The sequence below is a fragment of the Mobula hypostoma genome, chromosome 1, assembly GCF_963921235.1.
Source record: "Mobula hypostoma chromosome 1, sMobHyp1.1, whole genome shotgun sequence".
In the NCBI taxonomy this organism is placed as follows: domain Eukaryota; kingdom Metazoa; phylum Chordata; class Chondrichthyes; order Myliobatiformes; family Myliobatidae; genus Mobula; species Mobula hypostoma.
The window spans coordinates 207,284,855-207,311,706 of NC_086097.1; the positions used below are offsets into that span (position 1 = coordinate 207,284,855).

At 39.4% G+C, this 26,852-nt stretch overlaps 1 protein-coding gene across 3 annotated transcripts in view; it reads right to left on the minus strand.

The window, feature by feature from the left end:
• Positions 1–806: 806 nt before the first annotated feature.
• rb1cc1 (RB1-inducible coiled-coil 1) overlaps positions 807–26,852 on the minus strand; it is a 181,044-nt gene continuing 154,998 nt past the window's right edge. For 2 of the 3 annotated variants that reach the window (XM_063063561.1, XM_063063544.1), the window contains 3 exons: positions 26,510–26,637; positions 9,203–9,273; positions 807–1,793 (listed from right to left, as the gene is read on the minus strand). In XM_063063561.1, the coding sequence (XP_062919631.1) occupies positions 1,710–1,793; positions 9,203–9,273; positions 26,510–26,637 (283 nt within the window). In that variant the 3' untranslated portion in view covers positions 807–1,709. The remainder of the gene's footprint in view (positions 1,794–9,202; positions 9,274–26,509; positions 26,638–26,852) is intronic. The other variant, XM_063063551.1, reaches the window with a different exon arrangement.

Genomic DNA, 26,852 nt, shown 5'->3' on the forward strand with positions numbered 1-26,852 from the left:
TAGAGATGAACAAATGCAAATTTGACCAATTATGCAAATTTCAATATAGGAACTAATCTTACCAAAAGAACAATTGATAATTGTCATTCTAAATTATATGCCAAAAAATAATGGCAATCTGATGCAGAGAATTTTGACAGACACCAAAAATCACTTGCAGTAGTCAGTCCGAATAAATCATTAGAGAAAAAATTCCAAAGAACAGAATGTAAAATTCATAGTCTGAGCTAAAGATTAGGGATTATAGTCAATTCCCGTTAAAGAAGATTTGAAGAACAATTCTCACAATTCTGGTCTGGTTTTTGATGTTTTACTAATTATTAGTTTCTTTAGAACCAGCCTTTTGCAATAGGATTACACATTGCTTTAAAGATTAAAACTTTATTTCTCGCCTCCGTTCTGTTGTTCAATTAGTACCAAGCTTTTATCCAAATGCTTACTTAACAGTTAATAGAACATTTAAAAACTTCATTGCTGAAATATCAATGCTTGGGGTGTACTGCATTCCTCTATCATGGAATGGCAATGTAAAATGACACATTTTTGTCACTACCTTGGTAGTTAAGATGTTTTAATAACAATTAACTCCAAATTCTATAGATCCTTTCATAAGCTCAATATTCCATGGCATTTTAAACTAATTATAAAACCTACGGTATATTGCAGAAAACATGAATATCTTAAGCAGGAAGAAAAACCAGTAAGTTTTTTCTTGGAATGAAATTGTATGATAAATTATAGTACTGCCACTTTGCTCCTGCAGTCAGAGACTGATTTTAAACAATGCAAGATGCACACTCTACATGTTTAAATGTTTATTTCAAAATTCTGAAATTCTTTTACAATACAATAATGTTTATACTTAAAGGTTTTACAATGGTTAATGTACAAGAGAAATAATTTTTTAAACTGAATGGAACACTGGTCACCAAGATGAAACAATATATTAAATTTACTCCAGCTTAAGTTGCTGGGAAGTTTTTATATCATGTTATCTGTAAACAGATTCCTCCCTTCCAATGTGTATACACAATCAACAATTTTTGCAGAAATGCATCTCAAGCAACTGATGGAAATTTCAGTCCTATTCATTCATTGCACCGTTCTTCACTATATTGGGCTAGATCTCTACATTTCTAATAAACCTCAGTATATATGCAGATTAACAGCAAGAATGAAAATTCATGAAATAAAATTATGTTCAAACTTTACATGGAATTTTTGCATGCTAGGAACACAAATGTTTAAATAATTAAATACATATGGTAAAGTTGTTTTGCTCATAAGTTACTTTGATAGCAATAAGTTGACACATATGCTGGTAATAATGACAAATGATTTAACATCTGAATATTCAGTAAAATCTTTTGAACAGGCATTTAACAGGGCTGCTATGCCATAATGTACAAGTCATGCTCCAATGCTCCATGAAAAGAAAGTTATTTGGTTTACATTTCCCAAGTCTTCAGTGTAAGATTAAAAGCAGGTTAATGAATGAGACTAAATACATTTTATGATTTGGACACAGTTGAATTCAGTACACATTAAATGGGGAGTAGCAAATAAAGAATTATTACTCCAGCAAGTTTCCACTCATGAATTACAATTGTGTCACCTTTTCCAAACAGAAATTTTTCAAGACTGCATAATAAGCTATAAAGGAATCACATGAGAAGGGAAAGGATGAACTATTAACAGTTAATTTAATATCACTGTTGTACTTTCTTGTTCCAGGGTACTGCTTTCACTCTGTAGAATTTTGTTCCCAGCGGCACCTTAAATCTATTTTGAGCCTAAAAAGCAATTACAAAATGGCTTCAGTTTAGTCAAAATTCAATCAGCACAACTACAAAAACAATTAATTCTGTTAACATATCTCAGAAAGGAGTCAGTTCATAAAATTTGGGTAGTTATTTTCTAAAAATAATTATCATGTGCTTTCAAGAACAAAGTGGTATAATGTTTTTCTAAATTGCATACAGAGATAATTATAATATTGTAGTCTTTTTATTTGTCACTAAACATTTATAACACATGTCCACAATAAAATGATTTAATTTTTTTCCAGTAGATTTGTATAGACCGATAAAAAAATCAGTAAAATTACTGACATTAACTAGATACATCAATTCATGGTCATTACAGTTAGTTGACCTGCCCATGGCAAGAATGTAAGTGGTTGAAAACATCTGAATAAACAACACACATAAAAGTTGCTGGTGAACGCAGCAGGCCAGGCAGCATCTCTAGGAAGAGGTGCAGTCGACGATTCGGGCCGAGACCCTTCGTCTGACGAAGGGTCTCGGCCCGAATCGTCGACTGCACCTCTTCCTAGAGATGCTGCCTAGCCTGCTGCGTTCACCAGCAACTTTTATGTGTGTTGCTTGAATTTCCAGCATCTGCAGAATTCCTGTTGTTTGCGTTTGAAAACATCTGAATATACTGTTCAAGAAGAAATAATGCAACGCTAATCTAGCTGCTGTATCAGACCATCAACTGCTTTCCAATGGAACCATTTTACAAGGATTTATCTAATCACTCTGCTTTCAGCAAAATCTGACTTCTGCAGTCAACTCAGCTTTCTGGAAATAAAAAGCTAGTAGTATGCCATTTATCCCTGAATGGAGATTGACATGTTGCCTTGACGAATGCCAGTACTATCTCCTGAACCAATAGTTTGAAGTCACTAACAGTACTAATCAAATCAAAGCCAATTAAACTGGAGGCATTGAAGTTCATTCAAAATTATTGGTATTGGCCACAGATTTCAGAAAGGAAGACAAAGCTTTGACAAAAAGGACTCCTTTACAAAAGAAATCCCAGAGCCACCTCACCTGAAAGTACAGATAATTAACTAGTGGTGAAGATTGGAGAGGACCATGATTGCACAAATAAACACTATTATAGGAATGAAGAGTTCAGTACAGCAGGATGACAGAAGTTGATTCTACATTGTGGGTTAGCAAGAATGGGCGTGAACAGAAATTAGTGGCGGACAACAAGCTGGAAGCTGAAGTTTACAGTGGGCAGAAAATGGAATCCAAGCGAGATAGCATTGGAACATACACTGGGGGGGGGGGAACAAAAATCACATGGATTGAAACTCTACACTAAACTTATACTATTTGCTGCAAAGGATTGGTAATGCTAGTTAACAAGAGATGAAAAGAATGCACTGAGATCTGCCTCCATAAAACTTCTCCCAATCCTTCTAGAATCTCAAAATAGTCAAATTGCTTATACTTACAGCCAGTAATCTCTTTCTACGGGTGGGGGGGGGGGTGGAGATATATCTCTACCAAAGGAGGTGCAAGATGTTCCTTCCCTCAACCAGCTGCTGGCTTGCAGGTCACAGCTGGGCACGGTTTATCACCTGACGGGGACCCCCCTCCCCCTGGATCAGGATCATGTGAAGCCATGGGAGCAGGTGGTGGATGGTTGTATGAGTAGCTGCTGCATATCATAAGTCCTGGTTACGTGACCACTGATGTCAGCAAGACAATCTCCAAAGAGTACAGATAATGGCTGTGGTCACCCAGTCTTGTCTTACAACCCTAGAATCATAGAAAAGTAAAGCAGACAGACTCTTCAGCCTGTCTTGTCTATGCTGAACTATTTGAATTGGTTAGTATCATCAACCTGCACCCAGAACACAGCCCTTCATACTACTCCCATCCCTGTACCTAACCAAACTTTTCTTAAGCGCTGAAATCAAAATTGCGTCCACCATTTGCACTGGCAGCTCATTCCACACACTCACAACTTTGAGTGAAGTTTCCCTTCAAACATTTCACCTTTCAACCTTAACCCATGACCTCTAGTTGTAGTCCCACCCAATCTCAATGGAAAAAGGCTGCTTGCATTACCTCACATTTATACCCCTTTAAAATCTCCCCTCAATCTTCTGCATTCCAAGGAATAAAGCCCCAGCCTATACAATCTCCAGTCCCGGCAATATCCTTATAAATTTTCTCTGTACTCTTTCCACCTTATTTATATCCTTCCTGTAGGTAGGTGACCAAAACTACAAACAATACACAAAATTAGGCCTCAGCAATGGCTTCAACATAATACCCCATCTCCTGTACTCAATACATTGAACATAGAACAGTACAGCACAGTACAGGCCCTTCGGCCCACAATATTGTGCTGACCCTCAAACCCTGCCTCCCATATAAGCCCCCACCTTAAATTCCTCCATATACCTGTCTAGTAGTCTCCTAAACTTCACCAGTGTATCTGCCTCCACCACTGACTCAGGCAGTGCATTCCACGCACCAACCACTCTCTGAAGAAAAAACCTTCCTCTAATATCCCCCTTGAACTTCCCACCCCTTACCTTAAAGCCATGTCCGCTTGTATTGAGCAGTGGTTCCCTGGGGAAGAGGCGCTGGCTATCCACTCTATCTATTCCTCTTATTATCTTGTACACCTCTATCATGTCTCCTCTCATCCTCCTTCTCTCAAAAGAGTAAAGCCCTAGCTCCCTTAATCTCTGATCATAATGCATACTCTCTAAACCAGACAGCATTCTGGTAAATCTCCTCTGTACCCTTTCCAATGCTTCCACATCCTTCCTATAGTGAGGCGACCAGAACTGGACACAGTACTCCAAGTGTGGCCTAACCAGAGTTTTATAGAGCTGCACCATTACATCGCGACCCTTAAACTTTATCCCTCGACTTATGAAAGCTAACACCTCATAAGCTTTCTTAACTACGCTATCCACCTGTGAGGCAACTTTCAGGGATCTGTGGACATGTACCCCCAGATCCCTCTGCTCCTCCACACTACCAAGTATCCTGCCATTTACTTTGTACTCTGCCTTGGAGTTTGTCCTTCCAAAGTGTACCACCTCACACTTCTCTGGGTTGAACTCCATCTGCCACTTCTCAGCCAACTTCTGCATCCTATCAATGTCCCTCTGCAATCTTTGACAATCCTCTACACTATCTACAACACCACCAACCTCTGTGTCGTCTGCAAACTTGTCAGCCCACCCTTCTACCCCGACATCCAGGTCGTTAATAAAAATCACAAAAAGTAGAGGTCCCAGAACAGATCCTTGTGGGACACCACTAGTCACAGTCCTCCAATCTGAATGTACTCCCTCCACCACGACCCTCTGCCTTCTTCAGGCAAGCCAATTCTGAATCCACCTGGCCAAACTTCCCTAGATCCCATGCCTTCTGACTTTGTGAATAAGCCTACCATGTGGAACCTTGTCAAATACCTTACTAAAATCCATATAGATCACATCCACTACACTACCCTCATCTATATGCCTGGTCACCTCCTCAAAGAACTCTATCAGGCTTGTTAGACATGATCTGCCCTTCACAAAACCATGCTGACTGTTCCTGATTCTCTAAATGCCCAGAGATCCTATCTTTAAGAAGCTTTTTCAACAGCTTTCCCACCACAGACGTAAGGCTCACTGGTCTATAATTACCCCGATTATCCCTACTACCTTTTTTGAACAAGGAGACAACATTCACCTCCCTCCAATCCTCTGGTACCATTCCCGTGGAAAACAAGGACATAAAGGTCCTAGCCAGAGTCTCAGCAATCTCATCCCTCACCTTGTGGAGCAGCCTGGGGAATATTCCGTCAAGCCTGGGAACTTATCCGTCCTAATGTATTTTAACAACTCCAACACCTCCTTTCCCTTAATATCAACATGCTCCAGGAAATCAACCTCACTCATATTGTCCTCACCGTCATCAAGTTCCCTCTCATTGGTGAATACCGAAGAGAAGTATTCATTGAGGACCTCGCTCACTCCCACAGCCTCCAGGCACATCTTCCCACCTTTATCTCTAATCGGTCCTATCTTCACTGCTGTCATCCTTTTTTTCGTCACATAATTGAAGAATGCCTTAGGGTTTTCCTTTACCCTACTCGCCAAGGCCTTCTCATGCCCCCTTCTTACTCTCTTCAGCCCATTCTTAAGCTCCTTTCTTGCTTCCCTATATTCCTCAATAGACCCATTAGATCCTTGCTTCCTAAACCTCATGAATGCTGCCTTCTTCCACCTGACTAGATTTTCCACCTCACTTGTCACCCATGGTTCCTTCACCATACCATTCTTTATCTTCCTCACCAGGACAAATTTATCCCTTACATCCTGCAAGAGATCTGTAAACATCGACCACATGTCCATAGCACATTTCCCTGCAAAAACATCATCCCAATTCACACCCGCAAGTTCTAGCCTCATAGCCTCATAATTTGCCCTTCCCCAATTAAAAGTTTTCCTGTCCTCTCTGATTCTATCCTTTTCCATGATAATGCTAAAGGCCAGGGAGCGGTGGTCACTGTCCCCCAGATGCTCACCCACTGAGAGATCTGTGACCTGACCTGGTTCATTACCAAGTAGTAGATCTAGTATGGCATTCCTCCTAGTCGGCCTGTCAATATAATGTGACAGGAATCCGTCTTGGACACACTTAACAAACTCTGCCCCATCTGAACCCTTGGAACTAATCAGGTGCCAATCAATATTAGGGAAGTTAAAGTCACCCATGATAACAACCCTGTCATTTTTGCACCTTTCCAAAATCTGCCTCCCAATCTGCTCCTCTGTATCTTTGCTGCTACCAGGGAGCCTATAGAATACCCCCAATAGAGTAACTGCTCCCTTCCTGTTCCTGACTTCCACCCATATTGACTCAAAAGAGGATCCTGCTACATTACCCACCCTTTCTGTAGCTGTAATAGTATCCCTGACCAGTAATGCCACCCCCTCCCCTTTTTCCGCCCTCTCTTTTAAAGCACTGAAATCCAGGAATATTGAGAATCCATTCCTTCCCTGGTGCCAGCCAAGTCTCTGTAATGGCCACTACATCATAATTCCATGTATGTATCCAGGCTCTCAGTTCATCACCCTTGTTCCTGATGCTTCTTGCATTGAGGTACACACATTTCAGCCCTTCTACCTTACTGTCTTTACACCGTTTATTCTGCTTCTCTTTCCTCAAAGCCTCTCTGTATGTTAGATCTGGCTTTACTCCATGCACTTCTTTCACTGCTCTATGCTATGGGTCCCATCCCCCTTGCAAATTAGTTTAAACCCTCCCGAACCATGCTAGCAAACCTACCTGCAAGGATATTGCTCCCCCTAGAGTTCAGGTGCAACCCATCCAATCTGTACAGGTCCCACCTTCCCCAGAAGAGATCCCAATGATCTAGATTGTTGATATAGATGAGAAACAATAACAGCCCAAGCACCGATGCCTGCAGCACTCTACTACTCACAGGCCTTCAGTTAGAGAGGCAGCTATCTACTTCCACTCTCCTATCACCACCACTATCCTATAGGTTTCCCCTATCATTTCTTGGTTTATTTTTTAAGAGCCCATCTTAAAAAGTGAAACTTTAACCCCAGCTTTCGCTAAGGATGATTTAATTATCCCTGCTAGTCTGTACTTGCCCCCCGCAGGATTCGAGGGAACACCTTGTCAGGCACTGGGGATTTATCCACCCTTATTTGCCTCAAGATAGCAAACACTTCCTCCTCTGTAATCTGTATAGTGTGCATGACCCTGCTGCTGCTTTGCCTCACTTCTATAGACTCTGTGTCCATCTCCTGAGTAAATACAGATGCAAAAAGTCCATTTAAGATCTCCCTCATCACACACAAAATGCAGGAGTAAGGCAGCAGGCCAGGCAGCATCTATGAGGATAGTCAATGTTTCGGCTATACTTGTGGGTAGGGGGAGCATGTGGTCGAAGAGCTGAAGGGCAGCAGAAATCACAGTTTCGCTGAACTCCAATCGAAGGGAAGATTTAAACTTCTTCAGGATAGGCCCCTGGAAGAGACTTTGCAGTATAGTAGTCAAATCACAAACAAGAGAAAATTTGCAGATGCTGGAAATCCAAGCAACACACACAAAATGCAGGAGGAACTCAGCAGGCCAGGCTGCGTCTACGGATGAGAATATAGTTGACGTTTCAGGCTGATACCCTTCATCAGGACTGGAGAAAAAAAGATGAAGAGTCCGAGTTAGAAGGTGGGGGGAGGGAAAGAGGGAGAGAGGTCTCCCCCCCATCTCTTTTGGCTCCACATATAGTTTATTCTAATCTTCCAGAGGACTGATTTTGTCCCTTGCTCTCAAGATATCTGTAGAAACCCTAAGGATTTGCCTTCACCTTGTCTGCTAGGGCAACCTTGTGTCTTCTTTTAGCCCTCCAGATTTCATTCTTGAATTTCTCTCTTGTATTTCTTATACTCTACAAGTACCTCACTTGGTCCTACCTGCCTATACCTACTATGTACCTCCTTCTTTTCTTAACCAGGGCTTCTATCTCTTGAAAACCAAGTTCGAGGTGTAATTTCCTTCTTTGATCAAATAGAAAGCAGAGGTTCCAAGATTTTGGTCATTCATCCTAATACAAATCTAATTGCCAATTTAGTTATTCAATATTTCTGTGAAGTGTTTAGGACATATTGTTACCAATTAGGCACTATTCAAATATACGTCACAGCTACTGATTCATACATAATATTTCTGCAACTTTCTTCACTCTTTGACATGGTGCTAGATTAATGCCATTTTATTTTTCAGATTTACATGCCAATAATTTCATGCGAACAGTGAATAGCCCAATTTATTAAGTTTAGTGATATTATTGGCCTGTTAAACCTAAACTGAAATGTTCAAGTAAATGTTGTTATATATGTTACCATATACAACCTGGAGATTTATTTTCTTGTGGGCATACTCAGCAAATCTATAGAATATTAACTATAATAGGATCAATGAAAGATCAACTAGAGTGCAGAAGACAACAAACTGCCAATGCAAATATAAATAAATAGCAATAAATAACAAGAACATGAGATAATGACATGAAGAGTCTTTAAAGTGAGATTATTAGTTGTAGGAATGTTTCAATGATGAGCGAGTAGTTATCCCCTTTTATTCAAGATCCTAATGGTTGAGGGGTAGTAACTGTTCTTGAACCTGGTGATGCTAGTCCTGAGGCTCTTGTGTGCTTTCTTCTTGCTGCTGCCATCAGGTAGAAGGTACAAGCATCTTCAGTTAAAGGATTAATATATTGCATTGGCTGCCATTAGGTGTTAGTTCCACTGGATTATAAGTAACTGCTTAAAATAATAGCAAACTGGGAGTTATTGAAATGTTTGCTGTGCTTGTCACATTACTCATTTCTACTGGTAGGATGAAGTGAAAATTCTTACCTTCTTCGCCTGGCAATATTCTTTTTCTATTACTTTTCCAAGTACCCATGGTCTCCTAGAAGAACCTGGAACTAACAAACAAGCAATTATTTTCCCTCATGGCAAAATTAATACCACAGAAGTCAGGTAAAGAGTGCTTTAAAAATACACACACAGTTTAACAAAAGGCTTAAGTTTGGAGGATGAAAAGTACATTCCAAGGTTCAGTGATACCTTGGTTGAAACTATTAAAACAACAGGCTACTTTCTTCCCCTAATATGAAAAGTATAAACAAGACTGCAGATTTGTATTGAACTTCAAAAGACATACTCAAACGATATGCAGTTATATAAACTGAGAAATCAGACTTCACGTGGTTATTTGAGTTATATAAATAGATTGTTTTTTCTTATTTGCTTATAGTTTGATAGAAAGTTTTGTTGCACATCAATAATAAGGACCAAAGCGTACACCAAATAATATGCAAGAAATAGAAATGAAGTGGTTTTCCAGGTAGTCAAAGATATTCAAGATTAAACCAGTCAGTTTGTGCATATATACAGTGACATGCAAAAGTCTGGGCACCCCTGTCAAAATTTCTGTTACTGTGAATAGCTAAGCGAGTAAAAGATAACCTGATTTCCAAAAGGCATAAAGTTAAAGATGACACATTTCTTTAATATTTTAAGCAAGATTACTTTCTTATTTCTATTTTTTACAGTTTAAAAATAACAAAAAAGGAAAAGGGCCCAAAACAAAAGTTTGGGCACCCTGCATGGTCAGTACTTAGTAACACCCCCTTTGGCAAGTATCACAGCTTGTAAATGCTTGCTGTAGCCAGCTAAGAGTCTTGCAATTCTTGTTTGGAGGATTTACTCCCATTCTTCCTTGCAAAAGGCTTCTAGTTCTGAGAGATTCTTGGGTCATCTTGCATGCACTGCTCTTTTGAGGTCTATCCACAGATTTTCGATGATGTTTAGGTTGGGGGACTGTGAGGGCCATTGCAAAACCTTCAGCTTGCGCCTCTTAAGGTAGTCCATTGTGGGTTTTGAGGAGTGTTTAGGATCATAATCCTGTGGTAGAAGCCATCCTTTTTTCATCTTCAGCTTTTTTTTTTGTGTTGTTTTTTTTTTTACAGACGGTGTGATGTTCTGCTTCCAGAATTTGCTGGTACTTAATTGAATTCATTCTTCCCTCTAGCAGTAAATGTTCCCCGTGCCACTGGCTGCAACACAAGCCCAAAGCATGAGCGCTCCACCCCCGTGCTTAACAGTTGGAGAGGTGTTCTCTTCATGAAATTCTGCACCCTTTTTTCTCCAAACATACCTTTGCTCATTGCGGCCAAAAAGTTCTATTTTAACTTCATCAGTCCACAGGACTTGTTTTCAAAGTGTATCAGGCTTGTTTAGGTGTTTCTTTGCAAACTTCTGATGCTTAATTTTGTGGTGAGGAGGCAGGAAAGATTTTCTTCTGATGACTCTTCCATGAATGTCATATTTGTGCAGGTGTCGCTGCACAGTAGAACAGTGTACCACCACTCCAGAGTCTGCTAAATCTTCCCGAAGGTCTTTTGCAGTCAAACAGGGGTTTTGATTTGCCTTTCTAGCAATCCTACGAGCAGTTCTCTCGGAAAGTTTTCTTGGTCTTCCAGACCTCAGCTGTTCCTGTTAACTGCAATTTCTTAATTAAATTATGAACTGAGGAAACGGCTACCTGAAAATGCTTTGCTATCTTCTTATAGCCTGCTTTGTGGGCATCATTTATTTTAATTTTCAGAGTGCTAGGCAACTGCTTAGAGGAGCCCATGGCTGCTGATTGTTGAGACAAGGTCTGAGGAATCAGGGTATTTATAAAGCTTTGAAATTTGCATTACCTGGCCTTTCCTAATGATGGCTGTGAACAAATTATAACCCTAACAAGCTAATTAAGGTCTGAGACCTTGGTAAAAGTTATCTGAGAGCTCAAATCCCTTGGGGTGCCCAAAGAATGTTTCATCTTTAACTTTGACTTTTAGAGATCAGTTCATTTTCTACTCACTTAACTATTCACAGTAACAGAAATTTTGCCCACACTTTTGCCACTGTATATATAAAAAAAACACAGGACCGATATATACACTCAGTGGCCACTTTATTAGGTACCTCCTGAGTGTATGCTTGTGGTTTTCTACTAGTGTAGCCATTCCACCTCAGGGTTGGACAAGATGTGTGTTCAGAGATGCATACCACTGTTGTACCACGTGGTTACTTGAGTTACTGTAACGTTCCTGTCAGCTTAAACTGGTCTGGCAATTCTCCTCTGACTTCTCTTGAAAAACCTTGAAAAACAAGATGTTTTTGCCCACAGAAATGCTGCTCACTGAATTTTTTTTTTAATTTTTCGCAACATTTCCTGTAAACTCTAGAGACTATTGTGCGTGAAAATCCCAGGAGATTGGCAGTTTCTGAGATAGTCAAAACATCCCATTTGGCACCAACAATCATTCCATTGTCAACGTCACTTAGATCACATTTCTTCCCCATTCTGATGTTTGGTCTGAACAAAAGCCCCTTGAGTTTGTCTGCATGTTTTTTTTTGCATTGAGCTGTTGCTGCATGATTTGCTGATTAGATATTTGCATTAACAAGGTATACAGGTGTGCCTAATTAAGTGGCCACTGAGAGTTCCAACTGAAAAGATCTCATTAAGATTGAAAAAGTAGAGAGAAGATTTACAAGGATGTTGAAGGAACTTGAGGACCAGTTACAGATTTGGTGAAGACATACAAAACTATGAAGGGAATAGATAGGATAAATGCAAGCGGGCATTTTCCACTGAGGTTGGATAAGAATAGAACTAGAGATCATAGGTTAAGGGTCAAAGGTGAATACTTAAAAGGAACCTGAGGGGGTGGACTTCACTCAGAGGGTGGTGCAATGTATGGAATGAGCTGAGCAGAAGTGGTGAATGTAGGTTCGATTGCAACAGTCTCCTGTCCCAGGAGATTTTGTGGATGTAAACGGGACAGCCAGATGGCATGTTGCCTCCCAGGTGCCAGGTCAGGGATGTCTCAGATCACGTCCACAATATTTTGGAGGGGGAGGGAGAGCAGCCAGATGTCTTGGTACCTATTGGTACCAATGACATAGGAAGGAAAAGCAAAGAGGTCCTGAAGAGAAAATTTAGAGACCTAGACAGAAAGCTGAGAAGCAGGACCTCCAGGATAGTAATTTTGGATTGCTACCTGTGCCACATGCCAGTGAGGATAGAAACAGGATGCTTTAGCAGATAGATGTGTGGCTAAGAAGCTGCTGCAGGGGTCAGGGCTTCAGTTTCTTGGATCATTGGGATCTCTTCTGGGGGAGGTATGACCTGTACAAAAGTGACAGGTAGCACCTGAACACGTGGGGACCAACATTCTTGCAGGCAGGTTTGTTAGAGCAGTTGGAGAAGGTTCAAAATAACTTGGCAGGGGAGAGGCAACCAGAGTGAAGGGACTCAGGATAGGACGAATGGTGAAAAAACAATTATAGCGTACAGTCAGACTATCAGGCAGGGCAGGCAGATGATAGAACAAAATTGCAGCCAGCAGGGTGAGTCTCAGTGCATTAGGGATGCAGAATCAAAAGAGGTATTACATCTCAATGAATGGAGTACAAGAAGTAAAGTAGATGATCTTGTTGCACTATTACAGATTGTTCGGTATGATGATGTGGCAATCATGGCTAAAGGCTGGATGTAGTTGGGAGCTGAATGCCCAAGGTGTTGTACCAGAAAGATAGGAAGGTAGGCACTAGGGGTGGTGTGGCTCTGCTGTTAAAGAATGGCATCAAATCAGTAGGAAGATGTGACATAGGATCAGAAGATGTTGAATCCTGTGTGTTGAGCTAAGAAACTGCAAAAGTAAAAGGACCCTGATAGCAGTTATATGCAGGCATCCTAACAGTAGCTGGGATGTGGACCACAGATTACAACAGGAAATAGAAAAGGTGTGTCAAAAGGGCAATGTTATGAGAGTCATGGCAAATTTCAACATGCAGGTCAATTGGGAAAATCAAGTTGGAAATGGATCTCAAGAAAATGAGTTTGTTGAATGCTCATGTGATGGCTTTTTAGGGCAGTCCGTTGGATCAGCTATGCTAGATTGGGTGTTATGTAATGATCAGGAGTTGATTTGAGAGTCTAAGATGAAAGAACCCTGGGGGGACAGTGATCATAAATGATTGACTTCAACTTGAAATTTGATAGGGAGAAAGTAAAGTCTGTCATAGCAGTATTTCAGTGGAGTAAAGGAAATTACAGTGGTATGAGAGAGGAGTTGGCCAAAGTAAATTGGAAGGAGCTGCTGGCAGGGATGACAGCAGAGCAGCAATGGTGGGAGTTTCGGGGGAAAAATGAGGAAGCTGCAGGATAAATGTATTCCAAAAACAAAGAAATACTCAAACGGCAAAATAGTACAACCGTGATAAGGAAAATCAAAGCTAATGTAAAACCAAAAGAAAGGGCAGACAACAAAGCAAAAATTAGCAAGAAGATAAGGATTGGGAAGCTTTAAAAACTTACAGAAAACAATTAAAATCATTAGGAGGGAAAAGATGAAATATGAAAGCAGGCCAGCAAACAATATCAAAGTGGAAATTAAAAGCTTTTTCCAAGTATATAACAACAATAAAAGAGACTGGAGCTGCTATAGGACTGCGAGAAAATGAGGGTTCAGAGTAAGTTCATAAGGATGATTCATATGTTATCATACAAGGAATGTTTGACGGCTCTAGGTCTGTACTCACTGGAAGTTAGAAGGATGTGGGGGGGGAGGAGAAGAGAGAGGGGATCTCATTGAAACCTTTCGAATATTGAAAGGCCTAGACAGAGTAGACTCTCTATGGTGGGGAGGGCACAGCCTCAGGATAGAGGGGTGTCCATTTAAAACAGATGCAGAGAAATTTCTTCAGCCAGTGGGTGGTGAATTTGTGGAATTTGTTACCACAGGTAGCTGTGGAGGCCAGGTTGTTGGGTGTAATTAAAGCAGAGATTGATAGGTTTGTGATTGGACACAACATCAAAGGTTATGGGGAGAAGGCTGAGGAGGGGTATAAAGGATCAGCCATGATTGAATGGTGGAGCAGACTCTTTTGGCCACATGGCCTAATCCCACTCCTATGTCTTATGGTCTTATAAGCAGCTGCTGCCCCAATTAAGTGATGGCCAAATTAACTGGAATCCACTCTACTTCAATTATTCTAACATTAACTAAGATGGCAAATTATCAAGATAACTTCCTTGATTAAAAAAGCATATAGGTCCTTAATGTAGCTCTGGAAAAACAGAGACACAGTATATTATGAGAAAATCTGTAGATGCTAGAAATCCAAGGCAACAAACACAAAATGCTGGAGGAATTCAGCAGGTTAGGCAGCATCTATGGAAATGTTTTGAGCCAAGATCCTCCTTCAGAATTAAGTTATTTTATTGAAGTTCATTTGGAGAATATTAATTGAATTAGAATAGGAAGTGTAAAGAACCAAGAACAACCAGGTTTAAAAATTAGTAAATAGCAAATATGTGTACAACAGGAATCCATTAAAAAGGCCATGTTTAGGTAAGAGGAAATTCCAAAAAAAAGCAGTGTCAAAAACTTAAAAATTTATGGATGGCCTTAAGATTGCCATTTAATGTCTACCCCACATCTAGAGGAGGGGATGAATTGCCTAATGATTTGTTGGTTTGGAATTAAAGGATTAATAGGAGGATGGACATATAACAGACTAAAGGAGATTCCAGGGAGTCAATACTTAATGTTTAATGTTTGGCATATTATTTATTGATAAATGTTAATGGACTGAATTTGCTACTTACTAATTTTTAAACCTGGTTGTTCCAGTTCTTCACAGTTCCTAGTCTAATTCAATTAATATTCCCGAAATGAACTTCAGTAAAATAACTTAATTCTGAAGAAGGATCTTGGCTCAAAACATGGACTGTTTATTCATTTCCATAGATTCTGCCAGACCTGCTGAATTCCTCCAGTATTTTGTGTTTGTTGCTTTGGATTTCCAGCATCTGCAGATTTTCTCATGTTTCCATAATATACTACGTTACTCTTTTTCCAGAGCTACATTAAGGACCTATTTGCTTTTTTAATCAAGGCAGTTATCCTGTAAATGCAAAAATTACCAATAATCTTTGTAAAAATGTATTATAGAGACTGTGGAGAACAGACAGAACAGGCATTAACATGCAGGTGAATTTTAATGCATAAAATCGTGCAATGATCAGAAGAAAAGCTAAAAACATACAATTTCAAAGGAACTGCAAAAGAAAACCCTTGCAGCTTCATGCACAAATCTTTCAACATAGAAAATTGAGAAGGCTTACAAGATGTTTGCTTTTTGAGAATGCTAATGAACACAAGAAATTGGTCAAATCTTCAGCACATTCATTTCTGAAGATTATGCTTTAAATATGGCTTTGTGAATCATTTTTAAAAGATGCAGTTGCATTTGCAAGAATGATTTACCAGAGTAAGGCCCAAAACAAGTAGAAAGACAAGAAAAGGTGGATCATTATCCTCAGTGAAAAGGAAATCTAGAAATTTTTAAATTGTTCAAAAATCAAAACTATTTTTCAGGGGAATATAACTTGTTCAAGAGGAGACATTTAAGACAATAGGGAAAAGAGCTAAAGGTTGCACCAAGAATTTAATAAAAAAAGGTGTACAATATATTGATCTGAGGGAAGCAGATTCAACAATAACATTCAAGAGAGTTGGATAAACAAAAGGGGGAGGAGGTTGGGAAGATGAGGGGGAAAAAGGAGAGGATAATTTTACAACAGAGCCATTGAGCTAAATGGCTTCCATGGTACTACAGCTTTATCACAGTAAGATGCAATATCTTTTCCCACAGATCCTCTTAATTAAAAATACAATTACAGATATGCTGAGAAATTGGTTCTGCAGGCAATAAACTGAAGTGCAAATTAAAGGTGGGCAAGCTGAACTGTCATGGAGTCATAGAAAAGTACAGCACAGAAACAGGCTCTTCAGTCCATCAAGGCTGTGCTGAATCATTTCAACTGCCTATTACCATTAAACTTCACTGGCACCATTGCCTTCCATACCCTGACCATCCATGAACCTATCCAAACTTATCTAAACGTTGAAATCAAGTTTGCATGCACAGTCTCCCCTCAATCTTCTAAGCTCCAAGGGAAAAAACTCCTAACCTATTCAATCTTTCCTTATAACACAGGTCCCCCAGTCCTGACAACATTCTCGTAAATTTTCTCTGTACTCTTTCAATCTTATTTACATCTTTCTTGTCTGTAAATGACCAGAACTGCACACAGTACTCCAAATTAGGCCTCAGCAATGTTTTATACAACTTCAACATAACACCTCATCTCCTGTACTCAATACTTCGATTTATGAAGGCCAGTGTACCAAAAGCTTTCTTTACAACCCTGTGCCTCCAGTTTCAATGAATTATGACTTGTATTCTCAGATCTATTTGTTCTACCACACTCCTCAGTGCCCTACATTATTAAAGTTTCTCAAACATTTAAAAATATTCAGATTACCACATAATTATACAGGCACTAACATACACATGCCGACCAGTGGCGCAGCTGCATCAGTATCTGACTTCAAGTCAAATGGTCCCAAGTTTGAATCTGGCCCGCCCCTTGCGTGCTTTCCATCCACGCTGGGTTGAGCGTCGAGCTAACTAGGCCTCATAAAGAAGATATAATGCTACAGAGGCCGCAAAAAAGCCACCTAATGCGCCACAAGGCGTGAAAAGGAACAACTAATATACACACACTTATTTAGAATGTACACACAATTAACTAGATTTACTACAGTTCTAAAATGTAAAACATGCAAAAGTAAATTAATACAATGCTTCTCTGGTTAAAGTGTATTTTGTTTGCTTTCATATGAGATAGTCACAAAGCAGTAATATAACATGAACAACAGGCATAAAACACCCTCACAGAACGAGGGCAGATAGACAGAATTTTATGTTCACTTGTCAAGGCAATAAGTAATTGTGGATTACTGATGCAGTTATTGCATTAGCATCTGAAGCCCTTATTTGACAATGTTTATCATAGCATTTAGATTGCTTAAGCCTGTATGATACTCTGCTACACCCACTCAGTTTTCACTTTACTTCTGTTTCCCAAATGCTAGGGATTATATGCCTGATCTCTACTATATTATAAGCAGTCCCTTCACTGTTCCTTTTCTGTAACTTTGTTTTTCTACTCTTCCAGTTTGGAAATGTTAGCTCTAAATTTTCTCCCCAATGCTGCTGCCTGTTATGCTCTGTACCTCCGGCATCTTAACTTTTTATTTTAATACATACTTCTGTATTCATCAATTTAAGATATTATTTTCTCTTTACAGCTACTGCCTACTGATTTTGAGCATTTTGTTTTTATTCCAAGACTTGTTAAAGTCAAAGTGTCGATAAGTTAGAGGCTATAATTAGGTGGAGCAAAAATTGGGAGTTCAGGCAATTAGTTTTAAACTTTTAGGAAAATATGTCAACTAACCTCCCATAATTGAAGATGTGGATGCAAAGAGTGCAGAATACAGAAAATAAATATGAGTTTTAATATTTGCTACAGGATGATCCCAATAAAGGAGACAGTTGTGGAAAACGAGGCATAATGCTCATCACTGTGAAGTCAGATTTAGAGATTAAGAACTGTATTGACACCTGAGATTCTTAAAATCAGTAGTTTGCATATGTGGAAGGTGTACAGGAAAATGAGAGCAACGGGAGATGAATGAACAACCAATGGAAGTATCTGCAAGTCAAGAACAGCAATAATCTTGAAGATCAGAGGAGTGTAAGTTAATTGATGAATGTTACATTAATGAGGAAAGATAAAAAGGGCAAGTTTTAGATGATCTTCAGGATGGGGAATGTGAAAAAAGCTCTCCACATCAGAGTTTGAGGTCCAAAAAGTATCAAGCCTGAAAGTACAAGCACAGGTTTGATGGGGAAGATGACAGTTTGTACATGGAGAATGACAACAGTCAGCAGAAAGGGAAGAGGAAAAGCATATAAAGGTTAGATTCTGAACAACTGCATAAAGACGGAAATCAGTAGTTGTGAGGTCACAACCAAGAAAATCAACATTACAGAGTAACCGCTTCTTCCACAGTGAGAGCTGTGCACATGCATCTTCAAAAGCATATACAGAATTGCTCTAAACTAATAAAATGCAAATGGAAAGATTATATTTAACTACTCTTTAAAGTTCTGCCCAAATCTACAGGGTGCTCAAATAGCTGCACATCTATAAATTGTTTGACACCTCAAAACGTATTTGAACACACTAAAGCAATCTTAACATAATGGAAACAACAGGAATTCTGCAGATGCTGGAAATTCAAGCAACACACATCAAAGTTGCTGGTGAACGCAGCAGGCCAAGCAGCATCTGTAGGAAGAGGTTTTTATCTTAACATAATGGAATCTGTTTATCTCAACAGTATATAAAAATATACAGTGAGATAGTTTGTCTCCAGAGATGGGAAGCAAAAAGATCGAAAAAAAGGGGGAGTGTTGTCAGAAATGGACCAAGTGAACATAAGTGAATTTAAGGGCAGGGTGGAAGTTGGAGGCAAAGTTGATGAAATTGATGAGTTTAGCATGGCACATGAAGCAGTACCAGAGCTGTAAAAATTCAAAATTCGAAGTACATTTATTATCAAAACATGTATACTATATATAGCCTTGAGATTCATCTCCTTGCAGACAGCCATGAAACAAAGAAACATAATAGAAACCATTAAAAAGAGAAGGCTATAAGGCCAATGTGCAGGGGGGAAAAAAAATCATGCAATACAGGCAAGCAAATTGCATTTAGAACTGAAGTTCACACAAGTGAATCCACAAACACGAAGCCAGCAGGCGATTCAAGAATCTGTTAGTTGCAGGCCAGAGCCTCAGTTCAACAGAGACAAATAAACCTTATGAAGTAGTAAGCTGAACTGGCTCATTCCTTGGCTCCGGCCCCGAAACTCTGACCTTCTCATTCTGGCCCAGTGCTGAAATCATCCCAACCTCAAATTGTTCCTTGCTCTCGGAACTGGGCCCTGTCACTTCAATATGCTCTTCGGGCCCTGCCATTTTGATTTGGCCCACACCTGACCTTTCCAATTCAGCCCAGCACTTAAATCGATCAAAGCTTGGACCTTGGACCAGTGCCCCACCTCGACTTCACCTCACCTTAGTTCTGCAGCATTGATACAGTTGTCAATGTAGCGCAGGAAGAGTTGGGGAGCATAACCGAGGAAAGGCTTGGAAAATGCTATTCCAGTTTCTCAATTCCTTCATCTCCACTGCATCTATTCCCAGGATAAGGCTTTCCTTCTTCAAAGAACAGGGCTTCCCCTTGCTCCACCACTGATGCTGCCCTAACGCACATCTCCTCCATTTCTCGGACATCTATGCTCACCCCATCTTCCCGCTGTGTTAACAGGTATAGAATTCCTCCTGTCCTCACCTACCATTGCATGAGCCTCTGCATCCAACATGATTTTCCGCAACTTCCGTCATCTTCAATGGGATCCTACCACCAGACATCCATACCTCGCTCAAATTTTCCTCTTTCCACAGGGATTACTCCCTCCATGATTCCCTTGTCCACTTCGTCCCTCCCCACTAATCTCTCACCTGGCACATATCCCTGCAAGTGACAGAAGTATTACTGCCCATTCACCACCTTCTTACTCCATTCAGGATGCCAAACAGTCCTAGCTGAGGCAACACTTCATCTGTGAACCTGTTGGGCTTGGCTTATTGCTTATGGTGCTCGTGATGCAGCCTCTTCTACACTGGTGAGACTCGCTGTAAATTGAGGGACTGTTTTATCAAGCTCCTCCACTCCATCTGCCAAAAGCAGAACTTCGCAGTAGCCAACTAATTTAATTCCTATCCCCACTGGTATTCTGACATGTCGGTTCATGATCTCCTCTTTTGTCACGATGAGGTCACTCTCAGGGTGAACCAGCAACACCTCATTCTGTTGAGAATTACAGTCCTGTCAAAAAATCTTAGGCACATGTAACATGTAAAAAAACAAACATTGTTGAGTAAAGTAATACAAAATTCATTCTACTTAATTATAAAAGAAATTGAAACTGTATCATTAATTTTAAAGCTCAGTAAAAACAAATGACACAACCTGACATAACATCCACTGAAAAATCCCATGACCTTGAAGATTTAGATCATAGCACAAATCCATCAGCCTAAGTAACATCTTTTTTATACAATATTTTCCAAAATTACAGCAAATGTAATGATGACAAATTAACTTCCATGCATGCAAATTTCTACATCTCTCAATTTTCACATATGACTTTTATCCACAATTTGGCTAATGTTATACCTTGCTTTAATGTTCTTTCAGAGCTATGTAATGATTTGATTGCTCTTTCTTTTCCTGAAACTACAACAAATCTGATCAATGCTTTAGGAGGCCTTAGGGGCGTAAATGTTTGAAATGCATTGATTATTTTGAGCTTTAAATGACAGAAAGAAAAATCCCTCATATGAACTAACAATATAATTTTGCTAATTACCAAAGTAGGATTTCTGGGACTATTCTGAAAACCATATTCTCATCCAGTTCACGTTAACTAACATTACTTAGAAGTTAACTTGGAAGAAACTCTGAGCATAACAAAAGGTTTCTGGTTATTCCACTTTGGCAGTGCTTATTTTAGGTTTCACAAGAATAACCTGACTTATCTGGTCCAAACATAGATCAAATATCTGAATTTCTAATTCAAGATGAGAGAAACCATTCTCTTGATAGAAAGCTATCAAGGTAGTGTTTATCTAAGTAAACATCAATTTCCAGCAGCAACTAGACTTCAAAATGAAAGCATACCTGGTTAGAATCACAACTTGCACAAAACTGGACACTCAACATTATGGGAAAGTCAATCATTCCAGTACCAGGACATCATTCTTTGAGGGCATTTCCTCAGGGGAGTGTCCTAATCCTAACCATTTTCTGTTTCCCAGTGTCAAACAAAAACTTCCCTTTCATCATAGGATTACAGTGGGGGAAGGGAAGAATGTTTGTGCATGATTTCATAAAGCTTAATTCCATTTGTAATCGCTCAGAAAAAGCAGACCATGCCTGCATGCAACAAGACCTCAACAAAATTTCAACAGAATGGTTCAATAGCAAACAATCTGTCACAAAAGTGACAGGCAATAAATGTTTCTAACAGAATAGAGTCTCACTGCCTGTAAGTCCTAATAGTCTTGCCCTGTAACTCTGACCATCCCTGCAACTCACAGACACCGCTTTACCCGCTGAGTTTCTCCAGTGATATATTATTTTTGCTCCAGATTCTAGCTCTTGCAATCTTTTGTGAATCTAACAAACTAACCTTTATATACCAGTAATCAGAATCTCCTGACCAGCCAATTAAACGCCATAATGCAAAAGCAGGTAAAAGGCTGTGCTAGTAACAATGGATAACTTGCCCCTGACATTTGAGAGCCTTTCCACTGTACATAACACTCATGACATGAGCAGAATGGAGAACCACCCAACAGCCTAGTTAAATGTAGCTCCTACCACACTAATGAAGTGCAACTTTATTAAAACACAAGCTTGATTTGCCCTAACCACCATGCCAAATCTTTAGCCTTCCAAAAGACAAAAACGCACACGACTACAATTACATACCATCTATATAATGTACTTCAGTTACTCACTAAAGAGCAGCTTCCAAAGTAGTGACCTCCACCTCCAAGGACAAAGACAGTAAATGCACAGGAAAACCACCAGCTTTAGGTATCATTTCAAGTCATACGCCAACCTGATGGAAATATCACTATTTCTTCATCCTCAATAGAATTACTTACCTAGCATTACTGTAGCCAACCATTTATCAGAAGGAAAGCAGTAGCTCATCTCCAAAGGTAAAAGGACCCTGATGGCAGTTATATAACAGGCCTCCCAACAATAGCTAGCACATGAACCACAGACTACAGCATGAAATAGAAAACCCTGTAAAAGTGCAATATTATGAAAGTCATGGAATATTTCAACCTGCAGGTCGATTAGGAAAATTAGTTTGGCAATGGATCCAAAAGAATGAGTTTGTTGAATGCCCATGAGATGGCTTTTTAGAGCAGTTTGTTGTTGAGCCTGCTGGGGGATCAGCTATACTGAATTGGGTGTTATATAATGAACAAAAGGTGATTAGCGAGCTTAAGGTAAAAGAACACTTGGGAGACAGTGATCACAATATGATTGAGTTCAACTTGAAATTTGATAAGGAGAAAGTAAAGTCTGATGTAGCAGGATTTCACAAGAGTAAAGGAAATGTCAGTGGTATGAGAGAGGAATTGGCTGAAGAAAACTGGAAAGAGATGACAACAGAGCAGCAATGGCTTGAGTTCTGGCAAAAATGAGGAAGGTGCAGGATAGATGTATTCCAAAAATGAATAAATACTCAAATGGCAAAATAGTACAACCATGGCTGACAAGGGAAGTGGAAGCTAATGTAAAAACAAAAGAGAGGCCATACAACAAAGCAAAAATTAGTGGGAAGATAAGAAGATTGGGACGCTTTTAAAAACTTACAGCTTCATGAGGAGGAAAAAGATGAAATGAAAGCAAGTTAGCAAACAATATCAAAGTGGATAGTAAAACTTTTTCAAGTATGTAAAAAAAAGACAGAGAATATCGGACGGCTAGAAAATTAGGCTGAGAAATAATAAAGGGGGACAAGGGGTTGGCAGATGAACTAAATATGTATTTTGCATCAGCCTTCACTGTGGAACACACTAGCAGTGTGTCAAATGTTGAAGGGTGGAAGGGAAGAGAAGTGGGTGCAGTTACTATTATAAGGGAGAAGGTACTCAAAAAGCTGAAAGACACAAGTCACCCGGACCAGATGAACTGCACCCTTGGGTTCTGAAAGAGGCCAAAGTTGAGATTGTGGAGGCATTAGAAATGATGTTTCAAAAATCATTGGACTTCAGCATGGTGCCAGAGGGCTGGACAATTGAAAATGTCACTCCACTCTTTAAGAAAGGAAGAAGACAGCAGAAAGGAAATTATAGGCCAGTTAGCCTGACCTCAGTGGTTGGGCAGATGTTGGAGTCAATTGGTTATGCAGGATGAGGTTATGGAGTACTTGGTGACACAGGACAAGATAGGACAAAGTCAGTACGGTTTCCATAAGGGAAAAATCTTGCCTGACGAACTTGTTGGAATTCTTTGAGGAGATTACAAGTAGGATAGATAAAGGGATACCGATACAGTGGATGTCATACATTTGGACTTTCAAAAGACCTTAAACAAGATGCCACACGATGCTGTTTATGAGTTAAAAGCTCACGGTATTACAGGAAAGTTATTGGCATGGTTAGAACATTGGCTAATTGGTAGCTGGTTGTGAATGGGAATAAAAGGATCCTTTTCTGGTTGGCTGGCAGTGAGTAGTGGTGTTCCTCAGGGGCCGGTGTTGGGACCACTTCTTTTTATGCTGTGTATAAATGATTTAGACGATGAAATAGATGAAATTTTACTGCCAAATTTGCAGATGATACGAAGATTGGTGGAGGAGCAGGTAGTGTTGAGGAAACAGGTAGCCTGCAGAAGGACTTAAGACAGATTAGGGGAATGGGCAAGAAAATGACAAATGAAATACTGCAAAATGCATGGTCATGCACTTTGGTAGTAGAAATAAATGTGCAGACTATTTTCTAAACGGGTTGAAAATCCATAAATCTGAGATGAAGAGCGACTTGGGAGTTGTTGTGCAGAACATCGTAAAGGTTAACTTGCAGGTTGAATCAGTGGTGTGGAAGGCAAATGCAATGTTAGCATTCATTTCAAGAGGTATATAATACAAGAGCATGGATGTGATGCTGAAGTTTTATAAGGAACTGGTGAGGCCTCACCTTGAGTACTGTGAACAGTTTTGGGCTCCTCATCTAAGAAAAGATGTGCTGGCATTGGAGAGGATTTAGAGGAGGTAAACAAGGAATGATTTTGTAAATGAAAGGCTCATAATACGAGGAATGAAAGGCTCATTATACGAGGAATGTTTGATAGCCTGGGTCTGTACTTGTGGAACTTAGAAGGATGAAGGTGGATCTCAATGAAACCTTTAGAATGTTGAGAGGCTGAGACAGAGTAGATGTGGAAAGGATGTTTCCCAAGGTGGGGGAGTCTAGAACAGGAGGGCACAGCCTCGGGATGGAGGGGCATCCATTTAAAAACAGAGATGTGAAGTAATTTCTTTAGCCAGAGGATGGTGAATTTGTGGAATTTGTTATTGCAGACAGCTGTGGAGGCCAGGTCATTGGGTGTATTTAAGGCAGAGCTTGATAGGTTCTTTACTGGACATGGCATCAAAGGTTACGAGGAGAAAGCTAGGGAGTGGGACTGAGTAGGGGAAAGATAAGATCAACCATGTATGAATGGTGGAGCAGACTCAAAGGGCCAAAATAGCCTAATTCTGCTCCTATGTCTTATGGTTTTATAGTCTTATCATCATTCTCTGAAGGTCAATTAGGATGTACAATAATTGCTGACCTTACAGTAATGCTCACAGTACCAAATGATTAAAATTGTTACAATTATGGCATTTGTCATTTTGGTGTTTGTCCAGTATCATTGAAATAAAATCAAGCAATGTTTTTTTGTTGACCTGAAGGCATGACAGAAACCATCAAGGGAAAAATGACAGAGGTTAAAATACCATCTTGAGAAGCAGCAAGTGGTAGAGAATAAAAAGAAAAACTAGAAAAGTGAGTGCAAACTTGAATCAATAACTACCAATTTTTTAAAGCATGTACAATGTAGCTGTAATGATGAATTATTTGAAGATCAGACAGGCTTGAGAATAGTCTACAGTTTTAGAATAAAGTAACAGTGATTAGGACAGAACAGTTATTAAAACTCATGTCTAAGGATATTTAAAGGGAGTTGCCTCGAAATATTACTTAAATCTATAAATTGAAGTGGGGAATTGAACTGACGTCTGTAAATTAAAAGTACGATAGTAGGACATGATAGCCGTTTGAAAATAATTAACACTGATATTTAAAGATAAAGGAATAGTAGTGAGTGTATTGAATTCTATAGGAGAATTAAAGCATCCGTAAGTGTTAAAACAGTGAAAAAGATACCATGTTTCTTTTACAGAGAACCTTTGAAAAACCTGAAAATGAACTGAATGAAATTAAAACCAATTAGGAAGCATTAAAACATAATTTTCTAGAGCTGATTGAACTGAAATTAGCTTTTCATTCATTCATTTAACCATTATTTTTTTCCTCTTCTCTTTTTTTCCTCTCTGTCCCTCTCACAGTAACTGCTTGCCTGCTCTCCATCTTCCTCTGGTGCTCCCCTCCCCCTTTCTTTCTCCCTAGGCCTCCCGTCCCATGATCCTCTCCCTTCTCCAGCCTTGTATCCTTTTGCCAATCAACTTTCCAGCTCTTAGTTTCATCCCTCTCCCTCCTGTCTTCTCCTATCATTTCGGATCTCCCTCTCCCCCTTCCACTTTCAAATCTCTTACTATCTCTTCTTTCAGTTAGTCCTGACGAAGGGACGCGGCCCGAAATGTCAACTGTACTTCTTCCTATAGATGCTGCCTGGCCTGCTGTGTTCCACCAGCATTTTGTGTGTGTTGCTTGAATTTCCAGCATCGGCAGATTTCCTCGTGTTTGTGAAATTAGCTTTACTTATTTTGTTCTGTTTACAATTCTCGTAGTATAGAGAAAGCAATGTGTTTGTAAATTCCACTGGAAATTTCTCATGTCCTTACAATGCAAAATTAAGATAATCTTTTCCGTACAGAATACTAAAAATATATAAGTTGCAATTATATGATGACAAATGACAGCTACAGTGTTAATAAGATGAAAAATCTAAACATACTTAAGTCCCATATGTGCACATTAATTTAAAAAAACAATTACAGTATCTATCATAACCAGCAAATAATTCCACATTTCCTCTGAATCATTTCCAGCTGTCCAAAATTGGAATATTCATTCAGGGTGGATTATGGATTAAAAATGCAAAAATTGCATGAAATCTATTTTTCACTGCAAGCTGCATAGAAGTTACTCAATGAAACATGGCCTGATTCATTGTAGTTTGTTTTAAAATTTGGCAACATGCAAGAGACTGAGCAGGAAGTTGAAAGAGAGAAATGACAATTCTCAAAATGAGAGCACCTGGCTGCAGTTTGCACTGGAATCCCTGAATGAGGAACAAAGTATAAACTTTTAACTATTAGGACACTTTGGAATAAAGTAATTTATTTAAAGCAAAAATTTTCTCACCAGGTTTAAGATCTAATGCTCCCAAAGACTCTGAATGCAAGAAGTAAAGCGTTGGGCCAACAGTAAACAGAACATAATTATCGTGACGTTCATCCAAGATAATGAGCACCAAATCCCCAACTTGGAAACTGGAAGAGAAAATAACAATATTAAATGGCAAAACTGAAGATCATTTGTTTAATTTAAATACTACATGAGACATTGTGAGCACCAAGAAGAAAAACAGTCCACTATAATCTGTAACCTGAAGAACTACCAAATTTCTCACGCTACCATCACCATCAAGTCATAGACCAAATTTGGCTTATTCAGCAATGTATAACAAGTTATATTTCAACAAGAG